The following is a 20516-nucleotide window of genomic DNA, read 5'->3' as shown; positions in this document are numbered from 1 at the left end:
CTTCAATCTGGTCGACCATGCGCTCAACCTTCTGGTTCTATTGAGATCGATGTCGTTCCTAAGTCCCTACGATTTTTTACTGGGCGTCACAGCTGTCTCTCTGCCTTGGTTAAACACCATGGCTCCAGACAGAGGTCGCCTCTGGTGGCAGCGAATCCTCGAAGAGTACGCCATCGCCGCACCCATAGTACGTTCACTTGCTCCTCAGTACCTTTTGGATGAGTCGCTAAGACTGACAACCATAGGCCATCGGTGGCTTTTTCATCGCGCGCTACATAGTGAGCCAGATCAACCTGGATCCGGAGGCTGATTCCAAACAGCGTGCCCAACTGGCATCCGCGGCGATCCTGCGTAGACTCGACGCGCCCGATAATGACCAGGGATCCCCATCCTCGTCTCTGATTTTTGATCGACCACGAATGGAAGATCTCCGTCTATCACAATACGAGCAGGTCATTTTGCAAGATTTGGTATTCGCCGAAGACATTCCAGTCTCTTTTGACGACATCGGTGGTCTCAGTGACATTATTGAAGAGTTGCGAGAAACGGTTATATACCCTCTTACCATGCCCGACCTCTATGCCAGTACATCCTCATTACTGTCTGCGCCTTCTGGAGTTTTGCTCTATGGTCAACCAGGATGCGGAAAAACCATGCTTGCCAAAGCACTAGCCCATGAAAGCGGAGCATGTTTCATCAACCTACACATTTCTACCTTGACCGAGAAGTGGTTTGGTGATTCCAATAAGTTAGTCAATGCAGTCTTCAGCCTGGCAAGGAAGTTGGAGCCCACCATAGTCTTCATTGACGAAATCGATGCGGTGCTGGGTGTACGACATAGCGGTGAACACGAAGCAAGTGGAATGGTCAAGGCAGAGTTCATGACACACTGGGATGGTTTGGCATCAGCCACTGTCACTGGTCGGCCTCAACGAATATTGGTTCTCGGCGCTACGAACCGGATACAGGATATTGACGATGCCATATTGCGGCGTATGCCTAAGAAATTCCCAGTCTCACTACCAGACATGGCACAACGCCTCAAGATATTGAAGATTATGCTGAAAGACACGAAGATTGATTCCGAAAATATGGATCTTGCCCATCTATCCCGAGTCATGACTGGAATGTCAGGCAGCGACATCAAAGAAGCTTGTCGAGATGCGGCGATGATACCTGTGCGAGAGATGATACAGCGGCAAAGACAGAGTGGGCAGCGGATGCAACAAATGAAGGCCGGAGACGTTCGAGGGCTTCGGACGATGGATTTCTTCCAATCTACACCGGGCAACAAGATAGCGAAACAGACCGAATCGGGCAAAGCGTCACAGGACTGGAGCACCGAGTCATCATCGGCAGGGGAGGATGATATGCAAGAAGCCGTCGAGCAGATTGCATCGACCGGGATAGATCCAGCCAGATCACGACGACATGCATCTATAGATACTTAGATTTCCTCAGCACCGAGGAGTGTACATGATCAGTCAGGGGAAGGCGTTGGGTGTGGAGATTCGAGACATGTGGGAAGAGGACTTGCATCTGTTCCTGAAGCATAATTTGATTTAGCATGGATGGAACGGGAAGATAGAAGTGAGTCTGTAGGTACCGAGTACAGAGGACATATCACGATTCACTACAGCAAGAACACGAATACGACATACGATCAACTGAGCCGAGGGATCATGTGAAAGTGGAATGTTTTTTGAATGCCCCCCAGAACTACCCCACATTTTGCTTTGCAGCCGAAGGACAGGCCGCGATGGAGGTGTGATGCGAGGTGTAATTGGGTCAAGGGAGCATATCTAGCGACCACTTTCAAGACTTGAATTGCGACAGGACGAGAAGTAGCCTGAATCAGTTAGAAGTCAGGAGTAAATGCACTAGAATGCAACAATTGCACTGATATTTGGACTGATCAGACTGAGTCTGCTCAGGCCACAGGACCTGGACCAGCCACAATCCCCTTGGATCTCCTAGCGGGCGTTCCGGGTGCGGGAGTATAGCCTAGTTGATGTTTAGTGCACTACGTTGGGGGAGACATGGTACAATTCTTTACCCGCACCGAGCCTAAGCTGCCTAACGAGCCTTAGGAGCCTAAGCATTGAGGGAGGGTTGTGCATGCTTAGGGTCGGATCCTAGGCGGTCCCTCCACAAATCATGCCCGTGGCCGATTCGCACCGCCCATCTCAGCCCGGACCAGCCATGGAGGAAGGAAGGCAGACCAAGTACCCCGTACACCGTACGCCGTAGTCATTATTCTGCATCTCTACAACCCTCATCGCCGCCAACGACTACGACAACGACTCCTACCTGTTTTACTCTTCCGCGCTATGCACCTTGGTGCCCATATCACCATTCCGAGTCACAAGAATCATTCTGCAAACACCCCTCTCCTCCTGCCATGAGCGCCGCAAGTCCTCAATCCGAGGCACCGTCTACATCCGATCAGACACCTGCGCAGTCTACTTCAACCGAGAAGAATCCTGCCACCGGGACCACCACCAACAGTGCGCCTCCCAGTCAAACGCCTGGTCATCCTAGTTTTCGAAGGTATGATATAGAAACCCCTCTTGTCTTTTCTGAGCTTTCACTGATGACTCTGGGGCAGGCAACGTGCATCTCGAGCTTGTGGTAAGCTTCTCCTCCTTCGCTTCAGCCTGCATACATCTTTTGTGAATTATTGCCGTGGACAATACACAATGGCATCAGGAAAATCGTCAGTCTTTATATATCGGTGACTCTGTCGCACGACCACAAGAAGAATCCTATTGTGGACAGGCGCAGTTGATACTTTTTGTTCCTTGTGGTGGACGCGACAGACCGAGAACCTCGGTCCATCCTGCTCGTCCTTCTTTCAGTCGCCTATCTTCACTTTCACCGACCGCTGCAGAGAGCCTCCCAGTTACCGGTTGCGCTCGCATCCCATTTGTAGGGCATCTTCCTTTGAACGTCGAATGCTAACCGCTTTCTTCTATAGAAACATGTCACGCCCGCAAAGTACGTCGCCATGACTGGCATCACGGCTGAAAAGGTGTGTGGTCAGGTGACCTGTTGCTAACTGTCCACAGGTAAGATGTGATGCGGCATCCCTCGGGTAAGTCAAATGATGTTGTTGTACTACAATCCAAATCTTCAATACTGATAATCAGTCAGAGTGCCATGCACAAACTGCGTGGCCTTTTCGATCGAATGTCGAATTCCGGTACCCAAACGAAAAAGGGCAGGCACCTCCCGGGCAAAAGATGAGGAAAGGTATGAATCTATCAAACGCCGCTCACCAAGCATGCCCACCGGTCTAACCTACTTATTCTAGTGAGGCTGGAGACTCGCAGCAGCCAGCTACTCCAAGTGAAACTCCTGCCACCCAACAACCACGTTCGAAGCAGACATTGGGTTATAATTCCCCAGATGGCATGCCTTCAACCCAAATGTCCGAGGCTCAAGCCGCCCAACAGGCTGCCAACAACAGTACCATGGCTCAGTTCATGAAGCCCAAATTTGCTCGAGCCCCCATCAAAGAAGCAGGCCGTGTCGCTTACTTGGGCGAATCTTCAAACCTGTCGTTACTCGTGCATGATCGGCATGGTACCACCGATGTTGTTCATTATCCCCTACCAGAAAACATTCGTGGTGCACGTGCTCGCCTGACGGAACCAGACCAGATGGAGATAGAGATATTGCAGCAGAGAGGTGCATTCTTACTACCGCCTCGAGCATTGTGTGACGAGCTTGTCGATGCCTACTTTCGTTGGGTCGCTCCCATTGTGCCAGTCATCAATAGAACCCGCTTCATGAAGAGGTACAAAGACACTAAGAATCCGCCCTCACTGCTGCTACTTCAGGCTATCCTACTGGCTGGTTCCAGGGTCTGCACAAATCCGCAGCTCATGGATGCCACGGGTTCAACAACGCCTGCAGCAATGACTTTCTACAAACGTGCCAAGGCGTTGTACGACGCCAATTATGAAGACGATCGCATCACCATCGTTCAGGCTCTGATATTGATGGGCTGGTACTGGGAGGGACCTGAAGGTAAGACTACGGAACAAGCGATCGAGTTTGCCGACTATGCTCGGTCTAACATAGCAGCAGATGTGACTAAAAACGTCTTTTACTGGACCCGGGTGGCCATTGTGGTTGCCCAAGGCGCCGGCATGCATCGAAGGTAGTCTTTTCGGTAGACATGTCTTGAGAAAGCCGTACTAACTTGCGCTTAGTGTGGAAAGCTCCCAACTCAGCCGACAGGACAAACGCTTGTGGAAGCGAGTATGGTGGTCACTGTTCACGAGAGATCGATCAGTCGCCGTTGCTCTTGGTCGACCAGTCTCCATCAACACCGATGACTCGGATGTGGAAATGATCACAGAAGAAGATTTCATCGAGGATGAAGGAGAACCAACCAATGATTATCAACACGAGGCCGTTCACGTACAATTCTTTCTTCAGTACGTGAAGCTGTGCGAGATCATGGGATTGGTGTTATCTCAACAATATTCGGTCGCATCCAAAGCCAGACGAACCAATGCTATCGACCTGACTCACAGTGACATGGCTTTGGCAGATTGGCTTCAGAATTGTCCTCGTGAAGTGTACTGGGAACGGTCACGGCATCATTTCTGGTCTGCACTGTTGCACTCGAATTATTAGTGAGTGGACTTGCATCCTTCCATACGATCCCAAAACTAAGCAATTTAGTACCACTCTTTGCCTCCTTCATCGAGCTCACATGCCACCTGCAACGACTAAACCGCACGACTACGACAATGTGGATATGGCATACCCATCGAGAACGATTGCTTTCCAGGCAGCTGGTATGATAACTTCAATCATGGAGAATTTACTTGCTCATGACCAAGTCAAGTATCAACCAGCATTCATGTAAGTGTTTCTACTGCACCAGGGCTTTTTTTTCACGTAGCTAACGTTTGTACAGCGTGTACAGTTTATTCTCAGCCTTGATCATGCATGTCTATCAAATGCGCTCTTCAGTACCCTCAGTTGTGTCGGCCAGTCAAGAACGGATCAATGTTTGTATGAGTGCCTTGAAAGAAGTATCCAAAGTATGGCTTGTCGCAAAGATGGTACATACCCTGTTTGAGTCAATTCTTGGAAACAAGGTCTTGGAGGAGAGGCTACAGAAGGCGACGGGGCGAAAAGCACAACGTGCTAAAAATGCTGCCGCTCAGGGACATGCGAACGGAAATACCAATGGTGCAAATCACAATGCACATGTCCCGATGACTCAAATCCCACCACCGCCTCACCCGACGAAACGCAAATTTGACGATATCGATTTAGGCTTCAATGTGGGCCCACCGGCGCCTCAGATGTCCTACGAACGATCCCGACCTCAAACACCTGCAGTGACGCCGTCACGAGAAGCCTCACAGAGCCACAATGCCAACTACCTAGGCTCTCCACCCCTCCCACACGAGCAATACCTACCAGCCTCACGATCAAGAGGCGCATCACGCCTGCCCTCTCGAGGGCCTACGCGCGCCAACTCTCCGTTCAATGGCTACTCCATCCCCGCGACACCACCGGACCTTTTCCTCGTAACACGCGACTCACCAAATATCTCGCAACAACTCTGGGAGAACTTCCAACCAGATCAGCTCTTCCCAGACGGCACCATCGGCGATGCCACGAATTTCGCCAGCCCGCTGATGAACCACGCTGTGGATCCGCAGCTGCAAATGTCGGGTGGCCACTCGATGGGTGGGCAGCAGATGCCGCACATGGATTTATCCGGCCAACAGCAAAATCAAGTGTGGGCGTCAGGGACGATGGCGGGGATTATGGGCCCCGGCATGGAGATGCATGACAGTGATGGGTGGTCGACGAGTTCTATTGGGAATGCGCCGATTGCGCCCACAACGCTTAATGTCGAAGACTGGTTCCAGTTCTTTGGCATCAACGGTGAGATGGCTGGGATGGGGCTCGACGGTGCGTAATAGCTAGTTTGTGGTGAGAGCCAAGTCAGAACAGGTTCGACAGCGGGATTCATCGAGTCAACACCGGTCAAGCCAGTGTTCTAGCCTGGGCAGAGGAATCGAGAATGGGAATGGGAATGGGAATGGAAAATGAAACATTGTATCATACAACAGCGAGCAGCCTGAGTTTGAGGCGGGATGAGAGTGGATGGTTTACACGGTACAGGACATAAAAGCGTATGCGGAAATGGAAATGCATATACCTTACTCAAGACAGGCTAAAAGAATCAAGCGAACAATCTCTGTCTCTACATCGAACACTACTTGCCTCCTACCATTGCATGGTACACCGCTCTAAAGAGTTGGCTTCTCGGCCATTCTTGAAAACCAGATTCTCTATGTGCCAGGTCAGAGCTGTGCAAAAAATGCTTGAATCCATGTTTTGTGTCGCGGGTCGTTGTACTTGGCCAGCGGCGTCGGAGTCACTTGACGTTCCCCGTCTTTATGACTCCCGACTCCCCAAGCAAGAAAATGAATGCCAGTGGGTGATATCCAGAGGCGTTGGCATGGAGAGACTAACTAGAGGCAAGTAGTTCTAGTGTTCCGCCCTTTGATGGAAAATAAGGCTGCCAAGTACATCGTTTGAACATATTTATTTACCGAAGACTCGAGAAGAAAATTGAAGAAACTAATTTAGGCGATGTGAAACGTACTGAACTAAACTGACTCGAACTGTCTGTCCCTCGTGGGGGGTGACTCCCGTCCAGTGTGCTTTGTCCTCTTTGAGGTCGTAGTTGACAGCCAAGGGCGTGCTTTGGCTGGGCAATACCTCTGATGTTGGCGTTGGCGTTTGTCATTGTCATGACTCGGGGTTTTCATCTTCAGCCCTACGGACCGAACGAGTCCAGAACGTGCACGGAGTTCAGCTTCAGCTTCAGCTTCAGCATTATTGACTCGTACCTAGTACGTTCTGTCTCGTGCACAGCGCCCCTTCACGTACAGACCTCCATCACGCGAGGGGGATATGATTTGATCTACCTATTTTCTGTAACATGAGAGAGTCTCCTCTAGATCTCCAGGGAAAGATGTCATCTTGTCCTTCCACGTTGACGCCGAGCCAAGACAACATGTCAAGCGTCGTCGGGGTTCAAGTGAAAGAAAAGGTGCGGCGCTCGGAGTTGCTGACTTATCGTATTACGGAAATGCAGGTGTACGCTTCAAGAGCACGTCCCACTCGTCTCTCACGAGTCACGCCTCAGACCGCCAAACCCGCACTGCCACCATCTAAACATAGCGGGGCTAGTTGAGCGCATCCCACTAGTCGGAGCTCGAAAGGCCATCTCAATTAATAGCAGAAGGCTGAGGTCCGCCCTCTTCCCAAGAAAAAAAGCATAATGCGGGTCTGAACGACGGAGCTCACTACTGCTCAGCTACTACTGGACACGCCCTTTGGGAGTCATTATCAATCGTTGAATCAATCAATCTCATTCCGCTCGTCAACGATTGTGTCTGATTGGCCTGCCCTTACGCTATTGCCATGGCCATTCGCGAGTTTCACACCCGTATGATGCGCTTGGGTAGATTGCGCAAGTATTGTGCGTACGCCGTGTTCGGAACAAAGAGCACGCTGGGAGAAAAAAAAAGGCTTTGAAAGCAAAACCATGAGAGCTTGAGAGTTGACGCCATAATGGACTGTCTACCAGTAACTACCTGCCCTTGGTAATTGAATTAGGTGAGCGAAATGCGAGTACGAGCGGAACCCATCTCTGACTCCCCCTGGTTGTCTCCCTCCTTTGTGGCTCAATGATCAGGCATATATAAACGGGGGAACGCATCTCCCCTTTTCTTTCGGACAGTCTCCTTATCACAATCATAATTCCAATACGTCTTCTCAAAGTTGAATACTTGACCTCTCGCCTCCTTGATACAGTCAGACCAAATAAACACGGGACCCTGTCAGCTTGCATAAATCACCTTACTCAACCACAGCACGTTATCGACCTTGACTCTGTCATCCTCAAGTCCCCCTTCAACAGCGCCGCTATATTTCCGTGACGTCTCACATACATACCTGATCCATCACTGATCCCGGGACCACCACGAGCACCGACAACCTCCTCGCTCTCTCGACCCAACCACCCATCCAAATCCACCTCATAGCCAACCCAATCCCAACAACGAGCCCACCAGCCATCATGTCCGGCGCCCTCGCAACAAACTACTTCCTCGAAGGCTACGCAACACAGCACCGCGACGCCATGCGCGCCCGCGCCGCCGCCGAAGGCCGCACGCTGAGCGTCGAGAACCCGGAGAGCAAGCGGATCCAGCAACAGAAATCTTCACTGTCATCATCGCAATCGCAGTCGCAGCCTTCAACAACAACAACACAACACGAGCAACAGCAAAACAACAAAACGAGTTGGTGGTCCTCGAAATTCAACAAGGGCAGCAGCAAGAGCTCGTCGGCGAAAGAGCAGCAGCAGGAGGCGGATGCCAAGTCTCTGCATAGTTTCTCGTCCGGGTCGTCTTATTGAACTTTGAGTTAGGGCTGTGTTGATTGATTTGTTGTACGAACGAATGATGGAAACATTCGTGGAATGGTTGTTTGCATGAAATATATTGTATCCATGCATCTATGGCGCGAGCGAGAGCGAGAGCGAATCTTTCGTCTATTTTTCCCCCCAGGAGAAACTGGTTCGGGGAAAAGGAAAACGAGGGATCTGATTACTTCGGTTTCTAGTTAAAACGTCTGATATTGTGCGCGTGGTTTCATCTCGTTCATGATCGTTACATATATGCCTGAAGACCCGGGCAGGTACCATTAAATGTTCAGCAGAAATAAATCACAGAAATACATGGGTGTTGTTTTCCACCACAATTGGCGTGAAATCCTTGCATGGCTCTCTACTTACATACGTGCCAGTCTTCCCTCGGCGGCGCGATCACAAGCAAGTGGACCTGACCCGACCTGCCTACCGGCTCGACCGGATAAAACGCGAAAGAAAAGGCGTGGATTTTCCATTAATATCATACACTAGATCTAGCTAGAATAAATATACTCGTACACACGGCTACGGCGTTGTCATACCTACAACTTAAACACTCAGTAGAACGTCGATCAAAGTCTAAAATAGATAATCGGTGTGTTTGTCTTCGAGTAGGTAGCTAATGCAATCCTGGACACACAATACGCTGACTGCCGCCTGATAACGTATTCGGATCGTGCGTAGAACGGGAGCAGAACGTCGGGTCCTGGTGTCGGCCAAAACATTGGATGTGTGACAATGATATTCGTGCTGTCCAGCTACTCGTATGTATGAACATAGCCCTGGAGTTTCAGGTGAAGCTATAGTATCCTGACCAAGCCACCTACTACTAGGTAGGTACCTGGCCAGGTCTGCTGAGGGTGAACAACTCACAAGTACACATCTGTCAACAATACAGCGATCATTTTCTTTTCTCATTGGAAACCAGCAACCAGCAACCAGCAACCTGACGTGACCGTACCACCCAGCGAACCGCCAACCAACGCCATGCACGTAATTTAAACATCACAGATGAAAGTCCTTTTCATCTGCCCCTGAAGTGCGAAAGAGAGATCAAACCTTGACCTTCTTCTTTTTCTTGCCCTCAGCCTCACCGCCCTCGAGAGACTTCCGCTTTTTCTTCTTGTCCTTCACGTCTTCGTCTGCCGCAACTTCGTCACCACCAGTCGACTTTCGCTTCTTGTCTTTCTTCTCAGACTTGTCCTTCTTTCGCTTCTCCTGTTTTTGCACGGCCGTGGGTTCGACGTCGAACGTTTCTTCATCGGCGGCTGCTTTGTCGACTGGTTGGTCAATGTCCAAATCTTCGAGGACTTTGTCCATTGCGGTTTTCTACACACCTTGTTAGAGTTGGGGCTTACAATACTTGGGGGAATTTTGGACATACCATGGCAACCTCGTTCTTCGTGGGCTGTGTTCCCGAGGCGTAGAAATCCAATCGTTCTTCAACCTGCTTCTTCAAAGCCAAGCCGAACACTGTTGATGGGTTCTCGGAGAAATTGTCGATTCTTGATGCGATAGAGCATTTGTTGGCGAGGAATCTGGATATTCTTCCCTTGTTCTTTTGACCAGCACGTCCAATAAAGGATGAGTGATACAACAGACCATATTTGGGAGTGTTGCCTTTGGTCTTCAACGCTCTGAACAAAGCCTTTTCTGCCCCGAGAATTTGTACAGTCGAGGCAGGGTATTTTGACAAGTTGGTGAGGCTGCCGGCATGGGAGATGAGACGGGCTCCAACAATTTCCCCAATAAGAGCTGCTAGATTGGGTGCTACCACGCCCATCTTAGAAACAAGGTAGGTGTGAAGTGTCTTTCGATAGTTTGCAAGACTGACAACTCTTTGTGCGAAAAGTGTGACATTCTCCATGTCTGACTTTGAAATTTCTTGACCCATACTCGTCTTGGCCGCATCAATGATGCTCTTTGCAATATCTTCATCATCATCAACCACCGCAGCAAGATCATGCAAACTGTCCTCTGAAAGGGTCTTCTTGTCCTTTACGAACAACGCAACCTTGGCATATTTGTGGTTCTCCGAGACAATCTTGACGAGCTCGGGGAAATGCCATGAATACCATTCGCGGACACGCATGGAGAAAGTATTGACTGCCTTGTCCAGCTGGTCAAGAATAGCGATAGCTTGTATGATATGGTTGTCGTTTTTCTGGACGGAGAACTTGACCTTGGCTCTCGAGTAGGCGTGGCCCAAACCGAGTTGCGCAGTATTGGTGTCACCACCGCGCAACTGCTTAAGCAGTTTCTCATTGTGAAGTCGGATGCCCCTAAGCATGTCCTGCACCACCTCACTTGTATCTCCCGTCTCACACTCAATTGTAGGGAACGCACTCTTGATACTGCCGGCAAGAATCTTGTCGGAAACACCCAAGATGACCTTACTTTTCTTCCCGGACTTGGGGAGGTTCAGCTCGAGGAAGGATTTCAAAAAGTCGGAAGCGATGCCCTCGGAGATGTCGTGGAGCTCCTCGAGAGCTTGCTTGCCGCTCTCGAAGGGCAGGAAACTGACGAGGGAGACCATCTTTCCGAATTTGCTGAGGTCCTGCACGCTCTCTTGGACTTCTCGCAGTCGATTGGCAACAGTATCGGCTTGATGCACGACTTTGAAAACTGAGTAGCCCATCGGGCCCTCGTGCAGGAGGTAGTTTGCTTCAGCCATCGTCGCTGGAGGTACTGCGATACAGTAGGAGGGATACTAGTTGGGTCCGACTGTGGATTGGTATCAGATGGGTTGACCACAGAATAGCTGTGGCTATGCACAAAAAGATGAAGCTGCAAAAACCGCAGTTTGCGCCGTTGGCTACAAAATTTTTGGAGAAACTACAGGATTTGCGGGAAGGTGCAAGTGGAGACAGATCTTGGCAAAGAATGGCCAATCAAAGCATAGTCTCGAGACCACAGCCTTATCACGTGGGATACAGCCTTGTCTCTACTAGAGTCAAAAGATGATGCTGTGGGTTGATTGCTCTCATGAGATCGTGTTACATCTAACAACTAAAGTCTATAAAAAATCCAAGTTTTTGTTCTCTGGTAGGGGCGTCGTCACTTTTTCCCGCCACCCTAGTCCCTGACCACTCACAAAACTGTACTGCTTCCGCTCTTCAAGGGATATCTCATTGCTCCACTGGAAGGTTTGCTCATCTTGTACCAACTTGCCCCAGACCACAGGCTCCTGAGCCAGTTGGAGTCTCGCATCTTCCCTTGCCTCGAGAAGATAGGTCTGCCGAGCGCCGCCTCCGGGAGGGTATCTCAAATGGCAGGCCGCCGAAATAGCCGCAGAGCAACTACTGACGATGGGCATGGTGCCGTCGAGCTTGATCAAGCCTATACAAAGTAGACAGATCAACATCACAATACCGCAGATAATGACAAAAATCATGCCAATCGGGCTGAATCCACAAGTCGCCAACTGGAAAGGGTTGGCAAGTGTACCGTCGGGATTGTATACGGAAATGGCGACCAGGAAGATCGATTGTGAGATCAGCCAATGCAGGAGGGTCGCCACGATGCCTAACGGGATGGCGAATTTGAAAGGCAATTGTAGGAAATGGGTTCCTCTCTGTTTCCCAACAGGATTGGATGTTCTGAGGGGTTTCGGTTTGTGCTTCTCGGCGTATCGCACGGAAAAGTGTGACCACTCGCTTGCCGAACTCATTGACGTGAGAACAGTATTTATAGCAAAGTAAAGGATTGACAGTGCCAACTGGGGCGAGTTCGCAACCAATACAGAGGACACGATAGCTTGTTGCACGCCCATGTAGGTTATGTTCCAACTTGTGAGAGTAGATTCAAGCCGAACTTTACCAAGACCCGTTGCGAAAAGAGCTCCAAGGGATTTATCACCTGTGGATTCAGCCACTTGAGCCACTGCAGGCCCAAGCAAGCCTCCAACAGTGCAGAGACAAGCAGTAAGACTATTCAGATGTCAGTAAGGTTTAGCTCTACCACCAAGTCGGACTTACTAGGTCAGGGTAAAACACCAACGTGGAATCGACACGGCATGAAACCATCTGAGTCGATTCGAAGGCTGCCAACCAGCAAGTTTGTCTGAGCTCCAAATCTTCGATGGATCAGATCCCTTTTTAGTCTTCAGAGCTTTAACTGCGCGAATGGTTGTCGGTCCCGAATCTTCGGTGGTTGGATCAGGTTTGGTCATGAATGATGCCACAGAATCTCCGACCGTCAAGAGTGGTGTCTCAAGACCACGAGAGTAGGCCAAGAAGACCATAATCAAAACCTTGACGATATTGCAGATGACAACAGTCCAAATGATAGCTATGTTGGCGTGAAAGCCACATTGCTCCTCGACTTTTTGGCTAAGGCAATACTGCACGGTTACGTTGAAGGGAGTCCAGTGTTCGGGATCGATTAGACCTCTGGTGATTTGTTCGGGGCAGCTATAGTATGGAGACTGCCAAGTGTAATAAGGAGCAGGTGGTAGTGGACAAATCCAGTCGTAGCTATAGGACTGAGGCATGGCAGTAACACCGGTCGTGAATGACAGAACAGAGCCGTTTGCACGCGGGGAATCATCACTGGTCACCATGATGACTGATCTGCGATTGGTGATCAGATCATTGGCGTACGCTAGGATACATGCTGCGTTTTCAAGCCGCTCGAATTGAGTACGATTCGTCATGACTTCCTCTTGGAGTCGGGTGAGGGCTTGCTCTGTGTAGGCAGATGAACCATAGGAGCCAGTAACATATTTGGTGGAATTCAAATCAAAGCGGTCACCTTGTAGAAAGCCTGGCGTTGCGAGTACTGAACTGTAATTCATAGACGCGATGGATGAGAAGAACGACGAATTGAATCTGTAAAATGCTGGTCAGTTTATGCATACTCTCAACGGGCTTCTCAAGCAGACTTACAGAAGATGCAATGGCAATGAGGATGCCGCCAGAAGTATCCAAAGCCACCTGCGTCGAGCTTCGATATATCTGAGATTGCGTATGGATGGGAGGCCGATATCAAGCCACTTGAATTTTCGGTGGGCTTGATCGATATCAACTCTGGTGGGAGCAACCAGACATTGCATACAGTAGTTACTGCCTGCCAACAAACATGTGCTAACAACGTTGATTGCTAGATGTGCCCAGGTGTTCATCGTTGATGCCTTTTTGCAGTCGCCATGAAATATCTCCACCAGGATACCCTTCGACATGGGATTGCCGTCGCCCATGCGAGATGTCGCCCATGCCCCAACGCTGAGATTGATCAATGCCGTCAAAATAGCTACCAGAGCTGCCACCGATGCGCCGAGTCGCCATTTATCTTTGTAAATACCTAATGTCGTGCGGCGACTTTTGGGTGAACATAACTGACGGGGGGCCTTAGATTCGACAGAGTCAAAGGTAGCTGTCGAAGAAAGTGCTTCTTTTCCCACGACGTCTCCAAGGTGTAAGTCTGACTCAGAATTGACTTGAAGATAAGAACTGCTTGACTTGTGGTTTGTATGAGACCATTTCATGTTGATTTCCACGGTCGTTCGAGCTGTGACTGTTGATTCACCCAGTTATTTGTGACGCGCGTCGAGGAACGTGTTTCGAAAGTCATATGCCTTTTGCGCTTTCGAGGCGTTCAGAACTGCATCGTCCTCAGCGGCGGTCGACTTCCGTACGCCAAGATGATACAGTGGTTTATATCAAGATCGAGAGTGTATCTTCACCAGATAAATTGGAACGAAAAGTGTACACGGATTGCTATGCGTACTAATGGATAGTGTCCTGACTATCCGCACGCCGGAATGATGGACAAATCTAGCCCGTTACCTACCTAGGCAGGTAATTAGCAGCAGGATAATCACAAGTTTCAACCTTATAGGTGCGGGCTAGGGAGCTAGGTACTCGGTAGGTAGCTCTAGCAACCCGTCAAACCCCTGATGTTTCAAACTTGCGGATCATTTCCAGGCAGCGACGAATCGATCATCTCTGGTGGAGGTTGGAAGGTTCGCCTAATCTTACTTCCTAAGCAGGATAGATCGAGAGTATACGGAGCATCAATTTGTACCCAGCGTCGTCTGCAGGAGGTGTAAAATTCAAATATCAGTACTCGGTGCAGGTACTCAACGTCTTAGCCATTGCGTCGGACCCATGATAGAAGAATCGCAGATGAGTATGGTGGAATTCTCAAAGATACGAGGTAGATTGTGGCTCGAGGGCCGATTCTCCTTGGCCCTGCAAGTATCCGGTAAGGATCCTGTCTCGAAACCTCGAGTGATGTCACGTAAATCTCTGGGATTGAGCCTCACCACACAGCCACATTCATCAAACGACATCGGTCCTTGCACATGGCGGTCGATATCGACATTGGACCCAAGACTGCATAGAACAACTCAACTAGAACGCCCGACTTATCTCCAAAGCTGCTCACGAACAATATTACCTCGCACAACTGAACATTCACCATAAATGGTAAGCACGAAGAGCAATGGATGATTATCTTCGTGGAATCCTAACCCTCACCCTGAAAATCAACATTTCCTCTACCGTCCGTTGAGTCGTTATTACATGACGGCAATACTCATTCATTAAGCACCAGTAGGGTGTGCCGGGCTCCAGCCTCCCTTAGAACTCGACCCAAATGGATTCCCAAACCCTTTCTCCTCCATCGACGCGTGCACAGGTTTATGGATTCTGACCGCCCAAAGGAACCAGTCTTCGAGTGGCAATAGGTTCAAGAGTATCATATTGCCTTTCCATCCAATCGCGCAAATCAAAGCGCCTGCAACGGCGTCCAGGATGAAATGATTGGCCGTGCTTACGATCGCGACCAGAATCGCAAAAGGATAAGAAAAGCCGAGGACTAGACACAATAGCCGTCTTGTGCTAGGTAATCTTATGCGAGGGGCAAGCTCCGGGTGGGAATTGTTGAATAAAGGCAGGTGTATGGACCTGCTGCGACGATGTTCAGGTGCTAGCGGAATTGTCATGATTGTTAAGCCGACAAGAAGAGAGTAGCCAAAGTGGAGGGATGGCATTGCGGCTGAGTATATGTCAGTCTTATTTCATGGGCCAGGGGCATACGGATCCTTACCATATTGATTGCAGAATTTATTCTGCGTCCAAACACTGCTTGCACCGTCCTTTCCGTGCACGGTATCCACAAAACCATAGCTCTTGGCTTCTTCGGCACCAGGACCGGTGTATTTGGGATCGCTCAACAGTCTAGGTGGCATACAGGGCCAGACTGTAAAGACCACAAATGCAAGCAGGTTACATACCGCCATAGTGCGTCGTCTGGCTTCGTATAATGCAGGTCCGGCTGCAGAAACCCCACATCGATTTATTTGCCCAGATGCTTGTCGTCTGAGAAGCGGACGATTACTCGTGATAGTATAGTAGTATAATCCAACGAGGAATGCAATGGTGCCGGGTATGTGAATGAAGGAATACAGCCAATTGATATAGGTCATCAGGCGAGGAAAGCTCATGAAGAACTCTTGAATTGGCAACTCCCAGAAAATATGCAGTCTCTTTTCAATTTCGATCACCTGTAAGGCATGTCGACGAGCGACGTGGACGGTACCCTCAACAAGCGTGAGAGCAGTGAATGCGCGACCGAGTTGATACACCTAAATCTGTTAGATGAAGGCTCTCGTCACTCGATGTTGGTCCTCTCTGATCTGAAACTTACCCAGTATATCAATGCCCAGTACCAGGCTTCAACAAGGAAAGGGAATTTATGCAGCAAACGACTCAGCAGGCGATTTCTGAAGACTGCTGTATTCGGTGTCTCGACCACTGTCTTGTATCCCATAACCCGTACCTCACGTTGGCGCCATCGTGTCTCCTGTGAAGGTAGTAAAGAGGGTGACAAAGATCTCTTAGATTGTGTGAGCTGTGCTTCTGCGATATTCAGATCATCGCCAGTCTCTACCGCGTGAGCCTCAGGTAATAACGGATTACCGGCTCTCGATCCCGCAGAGGAGGAAGGGAAGTCGGTGGCACGATTGATCCATGCACCGCCAAACAGTAGGACGATTACGACCAGTGGCTCCAGAAACCCGCCCACGCCCATGGTTCACCTCTTAGCCTTGTCGTTCTCGCTTATTATACCTAGGTATGCAGAAAAATCAGAATAATCAGTTTCTGGCTGGGACCGTCGGTATCAAGTGTTATAGTACAGATGAGGAGAGATCTCGAACGAAGACCAACAGCAGAGGCTATCGACCAGTTATGAGAGATGCGCATCACTGCATTACCTGACCAGTCGATGGAGGGAAGTAGCTCCCCCGCTGCAAGCCTTCCAGCAGATCATACTATCCGGCATTAGGGAAGCGGCTTCTGATTTGGACCAGCATGAGTAATACAAGGCCGTCGCGATCCCGAAAGGCTGGTACGGGAAACATGAATTTTGGATTAGCAGAGCCGTGGCAGGTCGGTGAACCACCATTGATGACAGGCATTGTGCGAATAGCATCGGATGAGGCGGCGGGCAAATCGCGCATCCATCGGAGCAGTGGGGCTCGTTAGCAGCTGGAGGTTGATATGGGCTCTGCATCTGCATGTAGTGCCAACAACACGTTACACAGGATAGAGGAGTTTCTCGACCTTTGCCATTTGTAGATGTTGAGGCACTGGAACGATTAGCCAGCGCGGCTTGAGGATGAAGTCAGACAGAGAACTTCAACTTGGGCGGGCGAACTGTTCCTGGAAATGAGCTAGCTTATCGTTTAATTTCATGCTAGGCTTGATTCAGATATACCTAGTACGAGTAGGCACTGGAACTCTCTCTCTCTGAGGTCTCTCACTCTCCTCCCGCCGCTATGATTCAACTTCTTCCGACACTCCCGCCCACTCTATTGACTATTCTCAACATTGATGGATAGATCACTGTCTGTCATAAATTTCTGGTTCACTTCGAAGAAAGATCACTAGTACTTTTCTGACGACTCTTACACCAAAGCATGGGTATTTGCGCCAGCGATCGTGTGTGCTGGTCGCGTGCCCAAATTTGCCGATCAAGCAAGCGAATGGCCGGGATCACACTGTAGTCACTCTGATAAGTTCCGCTGACTTCCGGCCTTGAATGTGGCTTGCAGCCTTGTCAACTGCCCATTGGCCGTTCAGCTCTTGATGTTATGCACATAAGCCTCTTTTGATGACTGATTGTTGTTCGTTCCTCATTGCATCCTCGGACTTTATGTTTCCGGGAAGCCGGCGGAGGAAGAAATTCCAGGGCACTTCACCATAAGTGGACGACAAATCACCCCGACCCCCATTCAGCTTGTCACATTGATGTCTTGACTGTACTCTGGCCAGGCTCTGTCGGAGATCGAATGAGCGTGGTGACGTCAATTTTTGAGTCTCCTAGTCCTGGCTGGAGAGTAGTGTTGTGCCCAGGATTGAAGGTCCTGAGCAAAAGCCTTGCCCACGACACCAAAACAAGTGAAATTCTCATCAAAACCATCGTAGAGAGTTGTCTCGCTGATGGAGTAGCCACTCAGCCAACTTTGCGACCCACGTTACCAACTCCTCTCCCCACAACGCTGACGATCAATTGGCCTTGCCCTTTCTCACCGTCGGAATCTCTGATACCCCAGCCCGCGGACCCAAACGCATTCAGGTCACGGGCCAGTTGCACCGTGGACTCGTGAGCCAACACATCTCGGCCAAGTTGGACGCGCCCCACATCTTCCGATCCCATGGCCATAAGTGTAATGACGGTAGAGACTGCCTCTAGACTAACGCAGCCACCTCGCTGCACACTCTCCAACAACTGTAGAGCACAGGCTTTGCCAATCTCTTCTGCGGCTTGACCACCCTCAGGCGGACTGGACGAGTCTGCAGAATAGAGGGCACCACTTGAGCTTTCCGCTACCAGGGACAGCCCGAAGCCCAGGCCAACCTTCTTCTTCGCATTGGGATTGTTCTTCTCATGGGCATCTACCAGGCTGGCACTGCCCACATCCGAGAAGATATATATATCGCTGGCGAACTGGTTCAGCAACCCTCTCGCAGCCTCGATCATCCGCGCATTGTTGCTGCCGGAAACGCCCGTAGAGTAGGCTACGCCACGAATGCTCTTGACCCGCCCCGGATTCAACTGATGCAGGGTTTTGGGCAGGCGCACTTGATGGCCAAACGTCAGTTGAACTTCGCCTGCACCACCGACACCGCGAGACCCCGGGTTTGAGCGCTTGAGGATCCGCAGCTCGATGTCTCGCTCGATACCGAACCGTGCATACAGGGGCAGAATCGCAGTGCGCACGTTGTCAACACTCATGTCACCCCATCGCTCCGTGGAGCTGGTGATGACGCCCGGTCCTGTAAAGAGAATATTGAATTTGGATTTACTGAATGGAGCCAGTAGACATATCGGAAGTAAGAAATAGCTCAAGCCCCTAGTATTGTTCGCAGGCACCTCGTGTCGCAGCACGCCTGCGGATGTTGCACCGCTGCCGCTGGCGGAGCCAGTGACTAGGCCCGGCTTGTAGAGCAGCACGGTGCCGGTATAGGAGATCTCGATGTGCGAGCCATTGGTGACGGCCTCGAGTAAGCGAAGGAAGGAGATCTCATGGGGTGCGAGACCGGGGTTGATGGGGGATTTGGGTCGGATTTGATCGATGCGTACGGCGCGGCCCAGGAGGGTTGAGAGGACAAGGCGGGAGGTGAGGGACTCGTGGGAATGGAAGCGCAAGGGAGGCTGAGAGGTCGACATGTTGAAGGACGACGTTACTGTGCTTTCATGGTCGTATGAAGATCATCGTATGGGTGGTGTTTCGATCCTTAGATCACTGTCATGGGCCTCGAATCTGGTCGTTGGAGAAATTCTTTTTTATTTTCTGCGGCCTGGATTCCCCGCAGTCGAAGTGCAGCCTCGCCGGTGAAGTATTGAGTGCCGAGGCGCACATACCACGTGCTCAGCCTTGTCATCCAACCGGTTCCCAATCATAATGACGGCAACCAGGTTGTCTATCTTCGTATCTCTTATGGTCAAGTAAATAACAGCCGCGATATCGCCGTCAACATGATGCAGAAAGGCTCCGTACTTTGAAGAGCTCTGGTAAGTGGACATCATCCCAGACCTGTCTTCCGGGCACTTTACGCGTGGGGACGCGCTAACATGACACCCCACCTCAAGTTGCCCGCACCCGACTTTTTTGCCTGCTCGTACCGTCATCGGCTGAGGCACAAACATTCTGGTCTGGAGAATTGGATTTGTCAGTTCTGCAATACCTCGAGGTATCAGAGGTATAATACTGGGACATAGCCGCCGCCAGCAGTGCTGGAGTATCGATCGGTGTGATTACATATTCCCCCTTCCTGACTTTCTCTCCATCGTCACCATAGAACCATCTCCCTTTGACTCAGAAAGCAAGCAACCAACCCTGCAAGCTTGTGAAGAACCCACCGCAAGCATGGCTCTAAATCTGCCCAAATGGTATTTCATTCTATTCCCATATTTCGACTCTTTATAGCAAAGTGGTATCACTAATACACTATTGTACAGGCTCAAGGACAACGCGCACCTCCTCCAACCTCCAGTGAACAATTATTGCGTCTATCACCCGTCTTCCCCCTCCACGAGTGGCCTGACGGTCATGGTGGTCGGTGGTCCCAACGCTCGAACCGACTACCACATCAACACCACCCCAGAATTCTTCTATCAGCACAAAGGCTCGATGCTGCTAAAGACCATGGACACAACCACGGAGCCGCACACTCCGGTCGACGTTCCCATTCACGAAAACTCACTGTTTTTGCTCCCTGCAAATACACCACATAATCCGGTGCGCTTCGCAGATACCGTCGGGATCGTACTTGAACAGCCGCGTCCTAAAGACTCCGTGGATATCATGAGGTGGTACTGCAAGAGCTGCCAGCAGATAGTTCACGAGGCAAGTTTCCACTTGACGGACTTGGGAACTCAAATAAAGGAGGGTGTCCTTGCCTTTGAGAACAACATAGAGGCCAGGACGTGTAAGAATTGCGGGACTGTAGCGACCTCTAAGCCAGGTCCTGGTGAGATTCAACAGCCTCCGAGGTTTCCAGAGGACTGATTGAATGTCCCAATTGAT

General features: G+C 50.3%; 9 protein-coding genes across 9 annotated transcripts; 5 read left to right on the top strand and 4 right to left on the bottom strand.

The window, feature by feature from the left end:
• Nucleotides 1–118: 118 nt before the first annotated feature.
• On the top strand, nucleotides 119–1451 carry LTR84_006838 (uncharacterized protein; the record flags this gene model as incomplete). Its single annotated transcript, XM_064850396.1, has 2 exons — nucleotides 119–187; nucleotides 246–1451. The coding sequence occupies 2 exons, from the start codon at nucleotides 119–121 to the stop codon at nucleotides 1449–1451; spliced, it is 1275 nt and encodes a 424-aa protein (XP_064702878.1).
• A 950-nt stretch (nucleotides 1452–2401) lies between these two features.
• Nucleotides 2402–4647, top strand: CTF1ALPHA (Cutinase transcription factor 1 alpha; the record flags this gene model as incomplete). The annotated part of the gene is made up of 7 exons (XM_064850395.1): nucleotides 2402–2550; nucleotides 2609–2631; nucleotides 2978–2997; nucleotides 3069–3094; nucleotides 3154–3252; nucleotides 3314–4165; nucleotides 4218–4647. The coding sequence occupies 7 exons, from the start codon at nucleotides 2402–2404 to the stop codon at nucleotides 4645–4647; spliced, it is 1599 nt and encodes a 532-aa protein (XP_064702877.1).
• Nucleotides 4648–4726: 79 nt separating this feature from the next.
• LTR84_006836 (uncharacterized protein) lies at nucleotides 4727–5954 on the top strand (the record flags this gene model as incomplete). The annotated part of the gene is made up of 2 exons (XM_064850394.1): nucleotides 4727–4878; nucleotides 4934–5954. 2 exons carry the CDS (start codon nucleotides 4727–4729, stop codon nucleotides 5952–5954), a joined length of 1173 nt encoding a protein of 390 aa, XP_064702876.1.
• Nucleotides 5955–8128: 2174 nt separating this feature from the next.
• Nucleotides 8129–8467, top strand: LTR84_006835 (uncharacterized protein; the record flags this gene model as incomplete). The annotated part of the gene is made up of 1 exon (XM_064850393.1): nucleotides 8129–8467. The coding sequence occupies one exon, from the start codon at nucleotides 8129–8131 to the stop codon at nucleotides 8465–8467; it is 339 nt and encodes a 112-aa protein (XP_064702875.1).
• A 1065-nt stretch (nucleotides 8468–9532) lies between these two features.
• Nucleotides 9533–11153, bottom strand: NOP56 (snoRNP complex protein nop56; the record flags this gene model as incomplete). The annotated part of the gene is made up of 2 exons (XM_064850392.1): nucleotides 9533–9808; nucleotides 9864–11153. The coding sequence occupies 2 exons, from the start codon at nucleotides 11151–11153 to the stop codon at nucleotides 9533–9535; spliced, it is 1566 nt and encodes a 521-aa protein (XP_064702874.1).
• A 342-nt stretch (nucleotides 11154–11495) lies between these two features.
• On the bottom strand, nucleotides 11496–13964 carry LTR84_006833 (uncharacterized protein; the record flags this gene model as incomplete). Its single annotated transcript, XM_064850391.1, has 3 exons — nucleotides 11496–12408; nucleotides 12457–13308; nucleotides 13366–13964. The coding sequence occupies 3 exons, from the start codon at nucleotides 13962–13964 to the stop codon at nucleotides 11496–11498; spliced, it is 2364 nt and encodes a 787-aa protein (XP_064702873.1).
• A 1059-nt stretch (nucleotides 13965–15023) lies between these two features.
• On the bottom strand, nucleotides 15024–16513 carry LTR84_006832 (uncharacterized protein; the record flags this gene model as incomplete). Its single annotated transcript, XM_064850390.1, has 3 exons — nucleotides 15024–15478; nucleotides 15530–16067; nucleotides 16130–16513. 3 exons carry the CDS (start codon nucleotides 16511–16513, stop codon nucleotides 15024–15026), a joined length of 1377 nt encoding a protein of 458 aa, XP_064702872.1.
• A 1425-nt stretch (nucleotides 16514–17938) lies between these two features.
• LTR84_006831 (uncharacterized protein) lies at nucleotides 17939–19156 on the bottom strand (the record flags this gene model as incomplete). The annotated part of the gene is made up of 1 exon (XM_064850389.1): nucleotides 17939–19156. One exon carries the CDS (start codon nucleotides 19154–19156, stop codon nucleotides 17939–17941), a length of 1218 nt encoding a protein of 405 aa, XP_064702871.1.
• Nucleotides 19157–19856: 700 nt separating this feature from the next.
• Nucleotides 19857–20498, top strand: BNA11 (3-hydroxyanthranilate 3,4-dioxygenase 1; the record flags this gene model as incomplete). Its single annotated transcript, XM_064850388.1, has 2 exons — nucleotides 19857–19879; nucleotides 19949–20498. The coding sequence occupies 2 exons, from the start codon at nucleotides 19857–19859 to the stop codon at nucleotides 20496–20498; spliced, it is 573 nt and encodes a 190-aa protein (XP_064702870.1).
• Between the last annotated feature and the right edge of the window lie 18 nt (nucleotides 20499–20516).

This window comes from Exophiala bonariae, assembly GCF_035927105.1.
Source record: "Exophiala bonariae strain CCFEE 5792 chromosome Unknown scaffold_26, whole genome shotgun sequence".
Lineage (NCBI taxonomy): Eukaryota > Fungi > Ascomycota > Eurotiomycetes > Chaetothyriales > Herpotrichiellaceae > Exophiala > Exophiala bonariae.
Note: the sequence above shows the minus strand (reverse complement) of the source record. Positions and strands in the feature narration are given on the sequence as shown.